This window comes from Ranitomeya imitator, chromosome 8 (assembly GCF_032444005.1).
Source record: "Ranitomeya imitator isolate aRanImi1 chromosome 8, aRanImi1.pri, whole genome shotgun sequence".
Taxonomy (NCBI): Eukaryota; Metazoa; Chordata; class Amphibia; order Anura; family Dendrobatidae; genus Ranitomeya; species Ranitomeya imitator.
This window is the reverse complement of record NC_091289.1, coordinates 100,197,017-100,219,182: the sequence shown is the minus strand read 5'-3', so window position 1 is coordinate 100,219,182 and position 22,166 is coordinate 100,197,017. Positions and strand designations below refer to the sequence as shown.

General features: G+C 44.6%; 1 protein-coding gene across 2 annotated transcripts in view; it reads left to right on the top strand.

The window, feature by feature from the left end:
• The window catches only part of LOC138647880 (L-selectin-like), a 463,506-nt gene that overhangs the window by 189,405 nt on the left and 251,935 nt on the right, over positions 1-22,166 (top strand). For both annotated transcript variants that reach the window (XM_069737217.1, XM_069737216.1), the window contains exon 5: positions 19,560-19,745. In XM_069737217.1, the coding sequence (XP_069593318.1) occupies positions 19,560-19,745 (186 nt within the window). The remainder of the gene's footprint in view (positions 1-19,559; positions 19,746-22,166) is intronic.

Below are 22,166 nucleotides of genomic sequence, written 5' to 3'. Positions count from 1 at the left end.
CTCCCGGTATGCTCCCAGGTTGTACCATCTCATACGGTACTGCAGCATCCTCCCTGTCCAGCTCAACAAGGGCACCAGGGCCGTAGTCGTTGCTGAGAATATCTGTTTACACATGCCCTGGTCTCCTGCCACATGAATACAATGTCCCTTAGTCAGCATACCTGTCTGCTTTCCACACCCTCAGGGTCATCTCTGGTCCGTTACAGGCTCGCTCCCAACAATTGTGCACAAATAGAGACAGAGTCCAGTTCCAACTTTAAACAAATAAATTTACTTGAATCCATTCTCAGCTTGTCCAGGTAAGTTGCAGCATTGACATGGGAATTCACACGGTATGCATCCTTCACTTTACTTGTGCTTCTTCTGTCATCTCCCGGTATGCTCCCAGGTTGTACCATCTCGTACAGTACTGCAGAGTCCTCCCTGTCCAGCTCAACTACTTTTAGGAGTTCCCTAGTCCGTTTCGCAACAGACATAAGGCATCTGCCCACGAGGTAAGCCGCCACATCTTGGAGCGACCTGCATTCCTGTTCTCCGGTGACTTATGCTGTCACTTTTGCTCCCACTTCTGGTGTCACTTCTGCTCCTGGATGACTGAGCTAGCACTTGAACGTTGCATGGCCCACTGCATAGCTAAGAGCTCCCAGGCCGATCTGACTTGCCTGGGCTCCCTGGCCTGACTGCCTTGTCTGGGCTCCCTGGCTCAGATAAGTTGCAGCATTGACATGGGAATTCACACAGTATGCATACTTCACTTTACCTGTGCTTCTTCTGTCATCTCCCGGTATGCTCCCAGGTTGTACTGTCTCATAGGGTACCAAAGCATTCTCCCTGTCCGGCTCAACTACTTTCAGAAGATCCCTAGTCCGTTTTGTACCAGACATAAGGGCATCTGCCCACATAGTAAGCTGCCACATCTTGAAGCGACCTGCGTTTCTGTTCTGTGGTGACTTCTGCTGTCACTTCTGCTGTCACTTCTGCTCCCACTTCTGCTGTCACTTCTTCTCCTGGACGACTGGGCCAGCACTTGAACTTGGTGTGGCCCACTGCATAGCTGGGGGCTCTCAGGCCCAGCTGACTTGCCTGGGCTCCCTGGCTCGACTAACTCCTAACAGGAAATCTTCCTGGCTTAACCCAGTTGGCCACTCCAATGCTAGTGCAGCACCCCAGAGACCTGGTCGTTGCAGTATGGCCCCAAGGCGAGTAGCGGTACGTCCGATGGCACTAAAGAGTTCTCCTGACCAGGTATCACCAGAACACATTACACTTCACACTCCGGCCACTAGGGGGAGAAAAAGGCTTCATTTATTGGGCCACTCCTCACACTGGTAAAACTAGGGGCTGTGGAGGAAGTTAGTCAGAAGCTGACTGGGTTGGAACCAGGCAACATCCCGTGGCAGGGGGTGTTGCGGAGAGAAGACACAGGGGGGTCCCTGTCAGGCGTGGGATCCTTGCAGGTGCCTAGCGACAGAACAGAACGTAACGGAACCGCGCCTGCACACCTTGCGGCGGTATCCTAAGGAAGAGACAAGAGGGGAAGAATATTGTGGAACAGTGTAAACGAGATCAGCACAAAGGAGAGCCAGTAAGAGTCGTGCCGAGAGGGGAAGGCAACATCTTACTGAGCCGCGTAGTCGGTGGCCAGATCACTGTAGGAGTAACTGACTTCAGGCCTTACTTCAAATTCCGCTGGACAGTTGATTATAGGTTGGCTGTCTACCTTTCACACCTACGAAGACATAGGGGGCAACATTGGGAGAGGGGCGTCTCTAGGGTCCCGGAAGACCTCCAAGCCTTCCCGTCAAACGGGTGGCGTCCTAGCCATAACATATCTGGGGGCGTTAGAAACTAGCAACATCTGGAACCAAAGAACGAGAGAGAGAGAGAAAGCTGTAGAGAACGAACGAAAGAGAACAGCAGTTGTGACGACTATTCCGAATGCTCAGCAGGGTAGGACTACAACACACAGGCAACGATTTCCATCTGCGAGGGAAACTCTGGATGTGCCCATCGGACCGGCCAGTCTCTGATAGCCCGGTTGAACGTGCTCTGGACTGAGTGTACTGAAGCCTTCAGTAAAAGGTAAAGAGACTGCAACCCTGTGTCCTCGTTATTGCCTGCACCTCACACCATCTCCATCCACACTACTGGGAAGCCCTGGGGATTTACTTCACTTGTGGGAAGGTATACCATCCGGCTGCTATTCCATCACCCCAGCGGACCCCACAGCAGCGTCGGTCACCCTGACCGAACACCACAGGTGGCGTCACGAACCCCTGACTCTATCACTATCATTGTACGCCCCTTAGCAGGGTCGCGGACCGGGTCTAGCCACCGTGACTGCCTCAGACCCGAACCAGAAACGTCGTGGCCCTGTGTCTGGGGGCGCTCCACTAACTCTTACTGTTCCTATCTAACTGCAACTGTATACAATTGTGTACTAATGTGTCACCATCTAGTGGGCTAACTGAAGTACTGCACTGTCCCTGCAACATACATATTTACACATTACACTATACAGTAGCAGCATTACTAAACATACATGACATAACACAAACACGGGCAAGGGAAGTGGGGTACATCACGTAGCTTTAACAGACCCCTTACACACTTACAACTCATTCAACTATGAATTTCTGTAACACAGCAAATTGATTTACATAACGAAGAAACTATTTAATCACCGTTAAAGTGTTTTTAAATACATGGCAACATTTTGGGGTATAAAATCTTGATGACAGCTTCTTTTTAAAGGGTTTCTTTGAGAAATATGCTAAAATAAGTACATTCACATTTAAATATTTAACATGTTTCTGAATACCTTTTGTATATAGCATCAATGTATTCTTTAACTACTGCACTCTGTCAGGATTCCAAGAGAGCAGCTACCATCAATCACAACCCGTCCTAATTTCAGGGGACTAGCTGTAGGAGTAGGATGTGCTACATGTAGCACAAGACAGATCAACATAAGTACAGTCATGTCCGGCAGTGTGAATTCACATTCCTCTGCTTAGTCAACATGAGTGGAGCAGAACTAAAGGAGAAGGATTTGTGCAATATTTATGCAAAGTCCCCAAAACCAACTACCAATAAGTATTCCACTAAACAATACCTTGTTTTAAACTAAAAGAGCACAGCTGACCGCACCACCGCTGTAGCTGACTTCGTCCGCTTCAGGCCAATTGACCACAGCTGGCCCACAGATCTCAGGTGCTCCAACCGGAAAAACAGATATCATGGATGTATGAAAAAGAAAACGGCAGCACTCACCGATCTTCTGTGCAGGTTCCTTTATTAGTTAAAAATCTTCACGGCACGGGGGTGTATATACAAAGAATGTGGGAGCAGAACGATGGCCGTTTTGCGCCGGTCTGGCGCTTCAATGGGTTCAGTACGTGAACGGACGTGACGCCTGAAGAAGTATGCACACACAGTGCTCCTCCCTACAGACTCACTCCACCCGCCCATGGTACAAACCTTTTAAAATAAATTAAAAACAATAATAGATAAGTGTACACATGAATAACAATCTATATAAGTATCAAAAACTAAGATATGCAGTGGCACAACTAACGAGCATAAACCACCGAACTTGTATTACTATTACGGATAAGTGGATGCTAAACAAAAGGACTGGCTATAGCTCTATCCTATCTATCACACGGAGAATTATTATAGGTATACAGATCAAGTCTTACTTTATATTAAGTGGTATATTGTCCCTATGCATAAATTGGCCGCAACTGCACAAAATACTGCTACTCGCGCAAATAATGCGTTTGATAAAGCATGTGTCCTAGGGGGTATTAGTGTCCAATCATAAAAATATTGACATATCGATCTTATCATTAAGACCTGCGGGGCCCATGGCTCCTATCCGCATGATCCATGTCGCTTCTCGCCTTAATAATATATTATGATGGTCACCTCCTCTTTTTGGCAATTTAACCTGCCCAATACCAGCAAACGTCATTACCTCTGTGTTCCCCCCATGTATTTCCCATAAATGTCTAATAAGTCTGGGTACACCCTTCCCTGTGATAACGGATCTACAATGTTCCCTGAAGCGTACATATAGACATCTGATAGTTTTGCCTATATAAAAACGCCCACATGGGCACAATACCACGTAGAATTCATATTTCGTTTGACACGTGATAAGCTGCATGAGTTTATGTTCAACCAGTCCGATATGTAAAATTCTATCTGTGACATGGTGTCTACAGTACTTACAAGGTCCGCACCAATAGTTGCCCTTTGGGGCACTTCGTTCCAGCCAACTTCTTGTCCTATCATCTGTGATGCAGTTTTGCACTAGTATGTCCCTTATCCTAGTACTCCTTCTGTTTGAAATTAAGGGACCCTTAGCTACCACTTCTGCTAGTGCGCTATCGCTGCCCAACAAATGCCAATTATTCCTAATGGCAGCCCTAATATGTTGGTCCATGGGGCCATACTGAAAACAAAAAGTGAATCTTTTGCCTACGGGGCTACATGTGTTAGCTGCTACCGTGGCTTTATTATTCATTTTTCTCCGTGCATCCTGCCACACGTGGTCGGGGTATCCTCTATATTTTAAACGCTCCTCCAACTCACGTGTCTGTATATCGAAACCTTCTTGCGTGTTGTTAGCGCTTCTAGTTCTCACTAGCTGGCCATACGGTAGAGAACGCTTGGTGTGGCTTGGGTGATAGCTATTGAAGTGCATGAGTGCATTGGTGGACACGGGTTTGCGGTACATTGAAGTATTGATCGCCCCATCTACTATGCTGACTGACACATCCAAGAAATCTAGGTGAGTTCCCCTGAAGGCTGATGTAAAGGACATACCCATAACATTATTGTTCAGATAGGTGACAAAATGTTCAAACTTATCTTCCGGCCCGTCCCACACAAAGAACATGTCATCGACATATCGTAGATACATTTTGATGTGTTTCAGAAAAACGTTACTAGATGAATATACATACACCTCCTCGAAGTGGCCTAAATATAAATTTGCGAAAGTACAAGCTGCCGGAGTCCCCATGGCCGTACCAACTATCTGTAGGTACCAGAGGTCCATAAACGTGAATGCGTGGTGTGTCAAGATGAATTGAAGGCTATCGCAAATAAAATCTATAACATGACTCTCCTTATGTGTGGTTTCTATAATCTGACGTATGGATTCTACCCCTTGTCCTTGTGGAATACATGTATACAGATTTGTAACATCCACTGACGCCAGCCTAAAGCTGGGTTGCCAAGTAAATTGGCGAATATGTTTCAAAAACGCCCCAGTGTCTTTGATGTATGACGGGATGTGTACCAATAACGGACGTAGTAACCAATCCACATACTTGGAGAGCGGTTCTGTGAGAGACCCCACCGCCGACACGATAGGTCGGCCAGGTGGGTCTATGATAGCTTTGTGGATTTTTGGGACATGGTACCAGTGCGGCTTCATGGGGAACTCCGGCAGCAATTTTTCGGCTCTATTAGAAGAAAGAGCCTTAGTCTCAACTGCTTTTCTCAGCAGCGTTCTTAATTCTCTTTTGTACTTTTCCGTGGGGTCACTCGGAAATCTCATATAGGTGTTCTCATCACTCAATTGTTTGTGTGCTTCCTTAATATAGATACCTCTTGGGATCAATACTGTTTTCCCTCCCTTATCAGCAGGTCGGACTATAGTATCCCTCCAGCCTGCGATTTCTTTTAAAGCCTTATTTTCTTCTGCTGTAAGGTTCATTGGGGCTTTGGGATAAAGACATGATCTGTATACCTATAATAATTCTCCGTGTGATAGATAGGATAGAGCTATAGCCAGTCCTTTTGTTTAGCATCCACTTATCCGTTATAGTAATACAAGTTCGGTGGTTTATGCTCGTTAGTTGTGCCACTGCATATCTTAGTTTTTGATACTTATGTAGATTGTTATTCATGTGTACACTTATCTATTATTGCTTTTAATTTATTTTAAAAGGTTTGTACCGTGGGCGGGCGGAGTGAGTCTGTAGGGAGGAGCACTGTGTGTGCATACTACTTCAGGCGTCACGTCCGTTCCCCTACTGAACCCGTTGAAGCGCCAGACCGGCGCGAAACTGCCGTCATTCTGCTCCCACATTCTTTGTATATACACCCCCGTGCCGTGAAGATTTTTAACTAATAAAGGAACCTGCACAGAAGATCGGTGAGTGCTGCCATTTTCTTTTTCATAATACCTTGTTTTAGTTTAAATAAGGAACAATATTTTTTGCGTATAGATAAATGCCATAGTTTGAGTAAATCCACTACTGCGAGGCCCGAGAGCCTCATGGCAAACTTTGATGGACATTTTAAGGTTACTGGAGTTTCCAATTGTTGGAACCCTTGAAGAATGTGAACTAAGGTAACCTTTGGTATGCATTTTTCTGTTCTTAATAAATGAAAAAAAATGGCATGGGGTTCCCTGTAATAGTCATAACCAGCAGAGGAAAAGCTGACAGCTGCGGGCTGATGTTAATTTTCTGGAACAGGACAATAACCATAAAGGTTCCCAGGCTATTGATATAAGCTCACAGCTCTTTGCTTAGCCTTTTCTGGTTATTATAGGGAAACCCCAGCCCAAAAAAATTATGTGGGCCCCCCCCTTTAATCAAAAGCCAGCAAAGGCTAAACAGACAGCTGCAGACTGATATTAAAAGCCTAGGAAAGGGCCATGATTATTGGCCCCCTTCCTGACTAAAAACATCAGCCCTCAGCCACCGCAGAATTGGCGCTTCCATTAGATGTGCCAATTCTAGTGCTTAGCCTCACTCTTCCCACTTTCCCTGGTGCGGTGGCAAGTGGGGTAATGGGGTTGGGATTGATGTCACCTTTGTAATATCATGTAGAGGAGCTGCGGAGACACCATCACGTGTGTCTCAACGCAGGCAGTGAATAGCCAGGCTTTTCCCCGGGAAGGAACAAACAAGGGAAGGGCAGCATCCAATAAAGGAAAACATCCAATAAAGGAAAACCACCTATGCCAAGCATGGTATCCATCCACAGACAGCTGTTTTGGGGTTTTTGCCCCTCATCAGTGTGGAGTAGGAAACTGGCTATCAGGAGCAGTGCCTAGTAGAAAGTCTATAAAGGCACGGATGATTGACCTCGTGGAGATCAAAACATCCAACACCGCGGAGACACCATCATGTGTTTCTCAATGCAGTGATCCAGAACACTGCCCCCAAATATGCAAATGCATGTAGAGGAGCTGCGGAGACACCATCACGTGTTTCTCAACGCAGGCAGTGAATAGCCAGGCCTTTCCCTGGGAAGGAACAACCAAGGGAAGGGCAGCATCCAATAAAGGAAAACATCCAATAAAGGAAAACCACCTATGCCAAGCATGGTATCCATCCACAGACAGCTGTTTTGGGGTTTTTGCCCCTCATCAGTGTGGAGTAGGAAACTGGCTATCAGGAGCAGTGCCTAGTAGAAAGTCTATAAAGGCACGGATGATTGACCTCGTGGAGATCAAAACATCCAACACCGCGGAGACACCATCATGTGTTTCTCAATGCAGTGATCCAGAACACTGCCCCCAAATATGCAAATGCATGTAGAGGAGCTGCGGAGACACCATCACGTGTTTCTCAACGCAGGCAGTGAATAGCCAGGCCTTTCCCTGGGAAGGAACAACCAAGGGAAGGGCAGCATCCAATAAAGGAAAACATCCAATAAAGGAAAACCACCTATGCCAAGCATGGTATCCATCCACAGACAGCTGTTTTGGGGTTTTTGCCCCTCATCAGTGTGGAGTAGGAAACTGGCTATCCGGAGCAGTGCCTAGTAGAAAGTCTATAAAGGCACGGATGATTGACCTCGTGGAGATCAAAACATCCAACACCGCGGAGACACCATCATGTGTTTCTCAATGCAGTGATCCAGAACACTGCCCCCAAATATGCAAATGCATGTAGAGGAGCTGCGGAGACACCATCACGTGTTTCTCAACGCAGGCAGTGAATAGCCAGGCCTTTCCCTGGGAAGGAACAACCAAGGGAAGGGCAGCATCCAATAAAGGAAAACATCCAATAAAGGAAAACCACCTATGCCAAGCATGGTATCCATCCACAGACAGCTGTTTTGGGGTTTTTGCCCCTCATCAGTGTGGAGTAGGAAACTGGCTATCAGGAGCAGTGCCTAGTAGAAAGTCTATAAAGGCACGGATGATTGACCTCGTGGAGATCAAAACATCCAACACCGCGGAGACACCATCACGTGTTTCTCAACGCAGTGATCCAGAACACTGCCCCCAAATATGCAAATGCATGTAGAGGAGCTGCGGAGACACCATCACGTGTTTCTCAACGCAGGCAGTGAATAGCCAGGCCTTTCCCTGGAAAGGAACAACCAAGGGAAGGGCAGCATCCAATAAAGGAAAACATCCAATAAAGGAAAACCACCTATGCCAAGCATGGTATCCATCCACAGACAGCTGTTTCGGGGTTTTTGCCCCTCATCAGTGATCAGTTATTGGATGTTTTCCTTTATTGGATGCTGCCCTTCCCTTGGTTGTTCCTTCCCGGGGAAAGGCCTGGCTATACGCTGCCTGCGTTGAGAAACACGTGATGGTGTCTCTGCAGCTCCTCTACATGCATTTGCATATTTGGGGGCAGTGTTCTGGATCACTGCGTTGAGAAACACGTGATGGTGTCTCCGCGGTGTTGGATGTTTTGATCTCCACGAGGTCAATCATCCGTGCCTTTATAGCTTTGTAATATCAGCTGACACCAAGCCCACAGGTTAGTAATAAAGAGACGTCTATAAACTGCCCACATTACTAACCCCTTAGTGATAGTGTATTAAAAACACAGCAAAAATAAGTCCTTTATTTTAAATAAAATGCCCCACCCTCTTTTACCCATTTACTTGCATAAATTAAAAATAAAAAGCATAGTTATATTCACCTTTCTGCTGATTATCTAGCTGTGTATGCACCTGAAAAGCTGTGCCTGTGACCTGCAATAACATCAATGATGACACTGCCGGTCACAGGCAGGCAGCTCTTCACACGCTCTGCTCATTGTGTTCCGGCTTGCGTGGAGAGCAGTTGCATCACTGATGTGACTCCTTTCCAAACCATCTGGATTATTATGGGACAGATATGGATTATCTTCTTGTCAGACAGGTGTTTTTCTACTTTTTGTCTGTTACAGTGGGACTTGAGCATCAATGGATTATCGGCGGACAGGTGAGTATAACTTGCTGTTTTATTTTCATGTTTTGTGAATAAATGGGAAAAAAAAGGGTAGTTTTTAATTCAAATAAAGTGCTATATTCTGGCTGTGTATTCATCACAATCTGACTATGGGGTTAGTAATGGGGGCGTCTCATAGACGCCTCTCAATTAGTAACCCCTGAGCTTGATGTCAGCTGCCATACAACAACTGACATCAACCCCAAACCTATTACTCCACTTGCCACCTCACCAAGGCAAGTGGGAAGAGCCCAGCAAAATGCCAGAATAAACGCATCTAATACAGTCATGGCCAAAAGTATTGACACCCCTGCAATTCTGTCAGATAATACTCATTTTTACCCTTCGCCATGACAGCACCCACTGGAGAGATAGGGATCCGCCCCAAGGAACAGTAAACCTACAGAGAGATAAAAGGGGGCGGTCCCCCTCTCCTCCTCAGTTTAGGTTTCCTGTTCCCAGGGGACAGGATCTCTGGATTCTCCGGAAAACTACAGAGGATCATACCTGGGCCACAAGCATCCGCCTGTGTGGTCTCTGCGGGAACGGCAGGGGATGCGGTCCAGAAGCACTATCGGGGGAGACTCCGTTAGACGGCTCCCCCCTCATCTGTCCGGCATGTGGGATGGCTGGGTCCAAAAAAGGGGCCGCCGAATCCTGGATATAATGCTGCGGAGGTGCGGCCGAGGGAGGCTCCGGTCGTGGACTGGCAAGTAAGCGGTCCACGATGTAGGGCACTGCAGCAGCGGCAGCCGGCACACCTCTCCCAGTCGCCGGCCGGAGTAATGGCGGCCGCGCATGCGGGGAGCAGTGAAAGATTCCCCTTACTGACCCGGAGGTGTTGGAGCACTTCCGGGTCACTCACACAGCGGTGGGGGAAAGCGCGGTTTCGCGCATGCGCAGTACACCGCTGTGTGAGAAAGAAAAAAAAAAACAGGAACCGGATCTTGGCATATAAAAGGGGGATGGTTGCAAGCGCACAGGCGATGCAACATGTCGTCCCCAGGCAAGACGGTGGACCCAGCAGGTGAGCCAACCAGCAGGAGGTTCTCAGATGCCAGCCGCAGAAGCGATGCCATGGAGTCAAGATCCAGGAAGACGCTTCAACCACCTGATTCGGTACCGTACATCTTCACTGGGTGAGTGTAAAACCCCTCTGCCTATAAAGCTGACACTCTTTTCCACAATATCTTCTTCACTCAGGCCAAAAAGAGACAAAAGTCTAAGCACAAACAGTGTGCATTATGTGACAAACCTCTCCCAGATTCCCACCCCAAAAAGCTCTGCAACCAATGTATTTCCGAAACAATGCAGAGTCCATCTATGTCGGTTACAGATATACGGGCCATAATTAGGGAAGACTTACAGGCCATTACACAAGCCAGTGCACCCCCTAAGAAGTCCAGTAAAGAGAAGGCAGTATCCAGCTCTGAGTCCGATGAGGAAGGCGTCATCCACTCAGACTCCTCACATACATCATCCTCTTCCTCAGAACAATCTGACATTGGAGGTCGAGCTTGTTTCCCCCTTGATGGGGTTGGCAACCTAGTAAAGTCCATCAGGAATACAATAGGTTGTGAGGATACAAAAGACGACCAAACTGCACAAGACATCATGTTTGCAGGGTTGGCAGAGAGGAAGAGAAGAGTCTTTCCAGTAATTCCTGCCGTCAAGGCACTAATAAGGAGGGAGTGGGAAAAGCAGGACCAGAGGGGTTTTCTCCCATCAGCCTCCAAAAGGAAATACCCCTTTAGTGACGAGGAATTAAATTCATGGACCAAAATTCCTAAAGTGGACGCAGCAGTGGCCTCCACTTCAAAACAGTCAGCCTTACCAGTCGAGGATGCATGCCTACTTTCTCATCCTCTAGATTGGAAAGCGGAATCGTCACTGAAAAGATCATGGGAAGCTTCCACGGGCATATTTAAGCCAACAATTGCCAGCACGTGCACAGCTAGATCCATGATTGTTTGGATTGATCAGTTAGATCAACAGATCGAGCAGGGGGTCTCCAGACAAAAATTGCGGGATGCGATACCACTAATTAGAGGAGCAGCAGCATTCATGGCCAATGCGTCAGCTGACTCTCTACACCTCGCAGCAAGGTCGGCAGGCCTAGTAAATAATGCCAGACGTGCGTTGTGGATGAAGAGCTGGAAGGGGGATACATTCGAAAGCTAAGATCTGTGCTATTCCGTGTGAGGGTGAGTTTCTATTTGGGAAAGCATTGGATGAGATCCTCAGTAAAGCAAAAGAGAGGAAAAAAGCCTTCCCTGACCCCTCAATTCCTTTCTATAGGAAGACCTTTAGGAGGAGACCGTTCGGGAAAAGAACACAAAATGAAAGACCGTCGCGGTGGGCCACAAGAGAGGGAAAACAGAGCGGCACTATGTTTAAAGGCCCCCCCTTCCGTAGAGACAATAAATATTAAAGCACCAGTTACCCCAGTAGGGGGCAGGTTAAAATTTTTCTTTCCCCAATGGCAAAAAATTACGTCAAATTCCAGGGTTCTAAATATTATTAAAGAAGGAATGAAAATAGAATTCCTCCAAATTCCCCATGATTCTTTTGTTTTAACAGCCCTTTCCTCACCAATTCAACAAAGGGCCCTTGAACTGGAAATCCAAAGTCTCATAGTTAAAAATGTCTTAGTTAGGGTGCCAAAGGGACAAGAGGGTAGAGGGTTCTACTCTCCGTTATTTTTAATCCCTAAACCCGATGGTTCATTTAGAACAATTATAAATCTTAAAAAACTCAATACATTTATTAAAAATTATACGTTTAAAATGGAATCTATTAGATCTGCCAATAAGCTCCTTTATCCGAATTGTAAAATGGGCGGCATTGATTTAAAAGATGCCTACTACCATCTCCCTATTCATAGCAGATATCAAAAATACTTAAGAGTGGCGGTAACTCTTGAGGGGGAGATTCATCATTTCCAGTACATGGCCATGCCCTTTGGTCTCTCCACAGCACCAAGGATCTTCACCAAAGTAATGTTAGAGGTAATGGCCTACCTTCGCCAAAAGGACACCTTAATCATCCCCTATTTAGATGATTTTTTTAGTTGTAGGAAATTCGTCCCTTCAGTGTGCTGAACTATTAGCTGACACGGTCTCATCCTTAAAAGACCTGGGCTGGATCATCAACTCTGAAAAATCCAGACTCATCCCACTTTCTCTCCAGACATTCTTAGGGTTCAATCTAGACTCCACAAAACAAAAATGTCTACTCCCACAAGTAAAAATATCTCTAATAGAGGAGAAGGTAGCGGCGGCCATTCACAACCCCAAATGTCCTTAAGGGCAAGAATGTCCTTATTAGGATCCCTTTCCTCCTGTACTCCAGCCGTTCAGTGGGCACAACTTCATACCCGAACATTGCAGCACCAGATACTTCGGGAACAGAGGAAATTTTTAGAGCACCTCGAATCAAAAATAACATTATCAGAAAAAGTATTATCTTCCTTGTTGTGATCGTTAGATAGTAAGAACTTAACGGGCGGTGTCCATTCGGTGATAACACCATCCCACACGGTAACCACTGATGCTAGTCCCCACGGGTGGGGCGCACACATGGGGGATAAATTCTGCCAGGGAATATGGAATAAGGAGGAGATTTTATATTCATCAAATTTGAAAGAGTTGAAGGCAGTAAACTATGCACTGCGTCAATTTCTCCCACAGCTACGAGGAAATCATGTCAGAGTTTGTTCAGACAACACTACGACTGTAGCGTATTTAAACAAACAAGGCGGCACACGATCAGACGCTCTAATGTCTTCCGCAAAGAATACCTTAATCCTGGCCAAAAATCATCTATTGTTCCTCTCTGCGATCCACATCAAAGGAGAGAACAATCAACAAGCAGACTTTCTAAGTCGACACACTCTACATCAAGGAGAATGGTGTCTAAACCCTCACATATTCCACAAAGTAACATTATTGTGGGGCAGGCCCCAGATAGACCTGTTTGCTACGAAACAGAACAGACAAGTCCAGAAATTTGCATCTCGATTCCACCCGGACCACCCGGACATTCTAGATGCTCTTCAAACACCCTGGCAATTCAGGCTGGCATATGCCTTCCCTCCGATAATTCTGCTTCCACAAGTAATACGGAAGATCAGGGAAGAACAGGCCAGGATAATATTGATAGCACCATTCTGGCCCAAAAGACCATGGTTCTCGTGCCTGCAATCAATGTCGGTGACAGATCCATGGGTCCTTCCCTCAACCCAGACCTTCTCCCTCAGGGACCTTTCTTCCACCCTCAAGTGGACAGCCTCCACTTGACAGCCTAGAATTTGAAAGGCAAATATTAATCTCCAGGGGGTTCTCGAAAGGCCTAATTGATACACTCCTGCTTAGCAGGAAACCATCTACAACAAAAATTTATACCAAAATATGGAAAAAGTTTCTTCAGTTCCATACAGGTTCAAACCCCTCTGAAGTTCCAATAAAATCTATCCTAGAGTTTCTACAGAAAGGGAAAGAGTTAGGTCTGTCGGTTAACACACTAAAAGTTCAGGTGTCCGCTCTGGGAGCCCTCTATGGCCATAATATCGCTGGTAATAAATGGGTATCCCGCTTCATCACGGCCTGTGAACGAGTTACTCCTGTCCACATACCTAGAATAGCTCCTTGGGACCTAAACCTAGTTCTAGACTCTCTAACGGAACCTCCATTTGAGCCTATAGACACAGTATCTCTGAAACTCTTGTCGCTAAAAACAGCCTTCTTAGTAGCCTTAACATCGGCTAGAAGGGTCAGCGACATTCAGGCCTTGTCGATAGATCAACCTTACCTTCTCACATTTCATGAGACTAGTTTTAAAACCAGACCCCTTATACCTTCCTAAGGTAGCAGGGAAATTCCACAGGTCGCAAGAAATACACCTTCCTACTTTCTTTAAAGACCCCTCTACTCCTGAAGAACAAAAATTTCACACTCTAGATGTCAGGAGAGTAGTTTTGCAATATATTGAAAAAACTAGTAGTTGGAGGCAGAGTAGGGCTCTGTTCATATCCTTCCACGGCAAAAAGAAAGGGTGTGGAGTCACAAGAGCAACGTTATCCAGGTGGATAAGGGACGCTATCCGGTTGGCCTACTCCATGAAAAATAAAGAACCTCCGGAGGGCATCAAAGCACATTCCACTAGAGCCATGGCTTCCTCCTGGGCCGAAAAAGAGAACGTTCCAATTGAAGACATATGTAAGGCGGCAACATGGTTGGCTCCTTCCACTTTCTATAATCACTGCAGGCTTAATCTTTCATCAGACTCTGACCTACACTTTGGCAGGACTATCCTCAGCACGGTGGTCCCCCCCTAGGTGTTGGTCTCTGGAAATCTCTCCAGTGGGTGCTGTCATGGCGAAGGGTAAATAACCGGATTACTTACGGTAATGCTCTTTTAATGAGTCCATGACAGCACCCAGTTACATCCCTCCCTAATTAATAAAAGCCAATGTCATTATTTCTATGAAGTTTATAACCTGATGATATATTGCAATATTTGACTAACACTGGCGGTCCTCCAGGTACTCTGAAATTAAACTGAGGAGGAGAGGGGGACCGCCCCCTTTTATCTCTCTGTAGGTTTCCTGTTCCTTGGGGCGGATCCCTATCTCTCCAGTGGGTGCTGTCATGGACTCATTAAAAGAGCATTACCGTAAGTACTCCGGTTATTCTTCCTGAAAATGATTGCAAACACAAATTATTTGGTATTATCTTCATTTAATTTGTCTTAAATGAAAAAACACAAAAAGAATTGCCCTAAAGCCAAATTGGATATAATTCCACACCAAACATAAAAAAGGGGTGGACAAAATTATTGGCACTCTTCGAAAAATCATGTGATGCTTCTCTAATTTGTGTAATTAACAGCACCTGTAACTTACCTGTGGCACCCCACAGATGTTGGCAATAACTAAATCACACTTGCAGCCAGTTGACATGGATTAAAGTTGACTCAACCTCTGTCCTGTGTCCTTGTGTGTACCACATTGAGCATGGAGAAAAGAAAGAAGACCAAAGAACTGTCTGAGGACTTGAGAAACCAAATTGTGAGGAAGCATGAGCAATCTCAAGGCTACAAGTCCATCTCCAAAGACCTGAATGTTCCTGTGTCTACCGTACGCAGTGTCATCAAGAAGTTTAAAGCCCATGGCACTGTGGCTAGCCTCCCTAGATGTGGACGGAAAAGAAAAATTGACAAGAGATTTCAACGCAAGATTGTGCAGTTGTTGGATAAAGAACCTCGACTAACATCCAAACAAGTTCAAGCTGCCCTGCAGTCCGAAGGTACAACAGTGTCAACCCGTACTTTCCGTCGGCGTCTGAATGAAAAGGGACTGTATGGTAGGAGACCAAGGAAGACCCCACTTCTTACCCCGAGACATAAAAAAGCCAGGCTGGAGTTTGCCAAAACTTACCTAAAAAAGCCTAAAACGTTTTGGAAGAATGTTCTCTGGTCAGATGAGACAAAAGTAGAGCTTTTTGGGCAAAGGCATCAACATAGTTTACAGGAGAAAAAAAGAGGCATTCAAAGAAAATAACACGGTCCCTACAGTCAAACATGGCAGAGGTTCCCTGATGTTTTGGGGTTGCTTTGCTGCCTCTGGCACTGGACTGCTTGACTGTGTGCATGGCATTATGAAATCTCAAGACTACCAACAAATTTTTCAGCATAATGTAGGGCCCAGTGTGAGAAAGCTGGGTCTCCCTCAGAGGTCATGGGTCTTCCAGTAGGACAATGACCCAAAACACACTTCAAAAAGCACTAGAAAATGGTTTGAGAGAAAGCACTGGAGACTTCTAAGGTGGCCAGCAATGAGTCCAGACCTGAATCCCATAGAACACCTGTGGAGAGATCTAAAAATGGCAGTTTGTAGAAGGCACCCTTCAAATATCAGGGACCTGGAGCAGTTTGCCAAAGAAGAATGGTCTAAAATTCCAGCAGAGCATTGTAAGAAACTCATTGATGGTTACCGGAAGCGGTTGGTCGCAGTTATTTTGGCTAAAGGTTGTGCAAGCAAGTATTAGGCTGAGGGTGCCAATACTTTTGTCTGGCCCATTTTTGGAGTTCTGTGTGAAATGATCAATGTTTTGCTTTTTGCTTCATTCTCTTTTGTGTTTTTTCATTTAAGACAAATTAAATAAAGATAATAATACCAAATAATTTGTTTACAATCATTTTCAGGAAGAAAATGAGTATTATCTGACAGAATTGCAAGGGTGTCAATACTTTTGACCATGACCGTGGATGCACCTTTTCTGGGAATGCTGCAGGGTGCTATTTTTAGGCTGAGGAGGGCCAATATGCATGCCTGTTACAGACAGTAACCATTTTACAGCCACTCAAAGCTGCTGACGCAGCTGCTGTCATCTGACAGTGTGGGAAAAGCAGCGGTCTGACTTCCAGTAACTGCCTCACCGCCAATCAGAGCCCGTGTTTACTGCGCTGTCACTCAGATGACATGGAAAACAATGGATATTCGGGACCTCATTCATAAATGTGGTCTGGGTTTGGATTCGAGTTTAGGTACCGTTCTGACCTGAACCAAACTTTTTTTTAAATGTTCGGCCTGATCTGCTGGACCCAAACATCCATGGGTTTGCCCATCACTAATAGGGAGTCTTTGTACCTGTGTAGTCATTCATTGACTGTAAATTGGTTCATATGAGTTATACTACAGCAACAGCACCTTAACAGCTCTTTTTTTATTCTTCACACACTGCAAACAAATAGGCCAGTGGCTGTCAGCTGTTTTATAGTGCTAGACCGTATGACTGCTGCGAGAGCTGCTGTTGAACCTACATTGCCAGACAGCTCATTGCATGCCCCGTCCTAATTCCCTACATTATGTCTTCTGATGCTGCCACTGCCCAGCCACAAATCTTAAGGGTGACTGCCTATTGTGTTTTATAGTGATGTAAAAAACATGTTTTGAGGGTACACAAATATGAAGCAGTTCCCAAGATAATTCTCAAGTCTGGAGAGACTTGATGACAAGCCAGTTTTTTTCACTTTTAAAAAACAGCTTGTTTCTTTTCCTTATAAAAAAAAATAGGTTAATTATTAAATGGCTTGATAAAAAGCCTTTGCAATTGCTTAATTACAGTGTTATATACATATTTTCTGGACAATTAGAAGCTTTTCAGTAATGTGATTTGCAGAGAATTTATTGTTTTGGAAAATTTAGCAAAACCAGCTAATTAAAATGTCTGATCCTCTCATCTCCACAGAAATGTCTGTATACCTATAGCCCATTTTTCATTCCTCTCTGGCCATCTTTGAATTCAACAAACTGCGGTTTACTCTTTCATTTCTAAATGCAGACAGGATATGTGGTGTCTTGCCCTCAAGGTGCCCAATTCAAATCCTCTCATCAAGGGCCTTTTGGTCCTCTGCAGCCAATACTTATTCTACAAGAATTCTGGCCTGAAACTTCTATGGACTTTGCGACTTGCCTTCATGAGACACAATGGTTCACCTCACCAGCATTTGGGTTACGGTAAAGCATTTTCCAAAGTTGTCCCATGTTGTCTCTTTAACGGGTCATCCATCTGCTCCACAGCTGTCTCAAGTTTCTTTCAGGGAGATGTTCCTACTTCAAAAGCTCCCTGCTTATATTGTTTTTGATCAAGGCGTATGGTTTGTTTCAGAATTGTGGATGGCTCTTTGTTAGATCTTTAAGGGCTCCTAATGTAGTGGCACAAAACTAAAATATGCCATTTCATTATGGTCAGTAATTTCCCAATCTCAAATCCCTATTGATTCAAAGACAAGAGACCACATCCCTGATGTAATATTCAGGTGAATGGGACAGAATATAATTTCCTCTAAAGCTCAGTGCTATGAGCATTACTTTTCAAGAAAAGACAGTGCAGAGACTGCAGTGCTAAATCACAATGTGGCCGTTTCAACTTCAAGACTACAATTAAAGGCAATCTGTCAGCCCCCAAGACGTATATGACCTATTAATATGGGCATACAGGTAATAGAAATGTTAAGCTGGTAAAACCTGTATGCCTCATAATAATGGTCTTGATGCTGAGAAATGTTATATTCTTTCTTTATGTTAATGATTTCTTCCAGGCTCCCGGGCGTGCGATGCGTGGAAGAAATCCCCGCCTCCTGACTTCATTCTAATACTTACCTCCTCCCATCAGCGTCAGTTACGACCCCGGAATCCTGTGCCTGCACCCTGCTCTTCCTCTGAAATACATATCTCATCCTCCCTTTTTTGGGCACTGCCTTAAAAGGTCTTCTGCGCAGGCGCCAGTGAATTCCGCTTCAGTGACATCCAGTGTGCGCGCTTATAAGGTTCTCTCCCCACTTCATCACCACATAGTCATCGCCATGTACACATGGTTCCTAGGGATGACTGTGCAGGGAGGAAGTGGGAAGAGCATATTATCGGCACGCACATCAGAGGTCACAGTGACTCACTGGAGCCTGCACAGAAGGTCCCTGAATGCAGTACCCACAGAAGGGATTATGAGGTATGTATTTCTGAGGGAGTGCAGAGTTCAGGTGTGGGATACCGAGGGCTATAACTGATGCTGATGGGAGGAGGAAAGTATTACAATGAAGAGAGGAGGCAGGAATTTCTAACAGGCACCGCACACCCCGGAACCTGGAAGAAATCATTAAAATAAAGACAGAATATAACATTTCTCAGCATCAAGACCATTACTATGAGTCATACAGGTAGGACTAGTGTAACATTTCTATTACCTGTATGCCCATAATAGGTCATATATGTCCCAGGGGGTGACATATTCCCTTTAATTATAAAGTGATGTCATATGGTAGTCATATACAGTGCCTTGAAAAAGTATTAATAATCACTGAACTTCTCCACATTTTTTCACATTACACCCAGGAACTTAATGTATTTTATTGGAATTTTATGTGATATTCCAACTCAAAGCATTTGTGAAGTATAAAGGAAATCATAACTGGTTTTCAAATTATTTTAAAAATAAAAGTCTGAAAATTGTGACATGCCTTTGTATGCAGCTCCTTGAGTCAGCACTTTGAAGGACCACTTTTCACTGCAATTACTGATGCAATTCTTTTGGGATTTGTCTCTACCAGCTTTGCAGATTTGTAAAAAATGTGTAAAGTTCAGTCTATGAATTTTTTTTTCAAGGCACTTTATAGATTTAAGCCTCTTTCAAACTGGTAGATAAATACTTACATACATTTTCTAATGTCGATGCATAATGTAAAATTAGATTTGGTTACAAAGGTGATATTCTGTAGTTTCACCACCAATTAGAGATATATTTTATAATGTGCAAAATATGTAATACTGTTGCATTTCTGTCTTATCTCTTTCTAGTTGTTCAATGCCAACATTTAACAGTTCAATCGCAGGGTTACATGAATTGTTCCCATCCATGGGGAAACTTTAGCTTTCAATCTTCATGTCTCTATGAATGTTTTGATGGATTTTTCCTTAATGGTAAAGATCAGAGTCAATGTCTTTCTTCTGGGACATGGAGCAGTGCAAAACCAAATTGTACAGGTATTCAATTTTTAACTCAACATTTTAGAAAAAGAGAAAAAAAATCAATCTGGCTTTTAGTGTTCAGCTTGTATGTTATGTCAAGCTGTATTGACCTTTTGAATTGCAGGAGATTTCTGACCATATTTTTAATCTTGCAACATTTTTAGAGTTCAAATAAAATGTTAAGAATCTGTGTCAAAATAATTAAGTATCATGCTGAAAATGAATATACATCCATTCAAAAATATAAATCATTAGTCTGGTTTCTAGTGTTTAGCTTGTATACTGTGCTATATTTTTGTTTTTTTAATGCCAGGGATTTATGATCAATCTCTTTTTAGGCTGGCAAAATGTTAGTTTATATTGTATTTTAATTACAATCTGTTACAAAATCATCATGCAACATATTTAAATTGAGTATATAATTTATTTAAATTTGGGTCAATCCATTAACCCTAGAACGCATATTAGGGGCCTTTTAGGCCCCCATGCTTACATTTTTGCTATTATCTGCAAAATTACTTTAGTTATAATTTTGAACCTCCAGGTATTCCTGAAGTATGTCGTTGTTGATAATATCCAGTTGTTCATATAATTTTTTTCATAGGCATTATGGTGTAACAATGCTTGTTTGGTGAAAACTACATCTGTACGAATTGGGGGCCTTTTAGGCCCCCGCTATTTTTATCATGTTCTCAGTAGTGTTTGTGTCTCAAGTTACTTTATTTGTACTCAGTAATGCTGGTGGAGGGGCCAGGGTGTGGATAATAACATGTGAGGATGTCATGTGATTTTTGGAGGGAGTGTGTTATGATCTGGTGGCCTTGGAGCAGCATGAGATGTACTCTGGAGAAGGTGGCCCCTGTACTGACCGCAAACCCTGAACCTAGCAGCGCAACTAGAAGTAGCCGTGGGGGGTACCTAACACTCCCTAGACCCCTCGACACAGCCTAAGAAACTAACTACCCCTAAAGACAGAAACAGGAAACCTATCTCGCCTCAGAGAAAATCCCCAAAGGACAGATAGCCCCCCACAAATATTGACTGTGAGAGGAGAGGGAAAAAACACACGCAGACATGAAATCAGGATTTAGCATAGGAGGCCATACTAGCTAAATAGAAAGAATAGAACAGAGTACTATGCAGTCAGTATTAAAACACTAGAAAATATCCACCACAGAAAATACAAAACACCACATCTGACTAAAGACATGGAGGGTATATCTGCATCTCCAGAGACACAGCAAGGCTGCAAAAAATACTTCACAGACAAAGCTGGACAAGACAAAACATGAAAATGCACAGAACTATAAGGTCCACAGCAGGTGGACAGCAAAAACAAAGCCAGGACTTATCTTTGAAGAAAAGCACAGCGAACAGAAGAGACCAGAAGGGATGTGAATCCTCCAAAAACAGTGGACAACTGGCAGGGACTAAAGAGTCCTGCAAAGCTATATACTCCAGTCAGTTTTGCAATTAGTAGATACACCTGTCCAATCCTGCAGTCCAGGCACAACTGCATTACCCTCCACAACCACCGGAGGTAGCCCAAAAGCTGAATTCACAACAGTACCCCCCCTTGAGGAGGGGTCACCGAACCCTCACCAGAGCCCCCAGGATGATCAGGATGAGCCCGATGAAAGGTACGAACCAAATCAGCGGCATGGACATCAGAGGCAGAAACCCAAGAATTATCCTCCTGGCCATAACCCTTCCATTTGACAAGGTACTGAAGCTTCCGCCTCAAAAAACGAGAATCCAAAATCTTCTCAACAACATATTCCAACTCCCCATCGACCAACACAGGGGCCGGAGGATCAACAGAGGGAACAACGGGCTCCACATATTTCCGCAACAAAGATCTATGGAAGACATTATGAATAGCAAAAGAGGCCGGAAGCGCCAGGCGAAAGGACACCGGATTAATAATCTCAGAAATCCTATAAGGACCAATAAATCGAGGCTTAAACTTAGGGGAAGAAACCTTCATAGGAACATGACGGGAAGATAACCAAACCAGATCCCCAACCCGAAGCCGGGAACCAACACACCGACGACAGTTAGCAAAACGTTGAGCCTCCTCCTGAGACAGCACCAAATTGTCCACCACATGAGCCCAAATTTGCTGCAACCTGTCGACCACAGAATCTACACCAGGAAGGTCAGAAGGCTCAACCTGCCCAGAAGAAAAACGAGGATGAAAACCAAAATTACAAAAAAAAGGCGAAACCAAAGTAGCCGAACTAGCCCGATTATTAAGGGCAAACTCGGCCAATGGCAAAAAAGCCACCCAATCATCCTGATCAGCAGACACAAAGCATCTCAAATAGGTCTCCAAGGTCTGATTAATTCGCTCAGTCTGGCCATTTGTCTGAGAATGAAATGCAGAAGAAAAAGACAAATCAATGCCCAGCTTGGCACAAAAGGCCCGCCAAAACC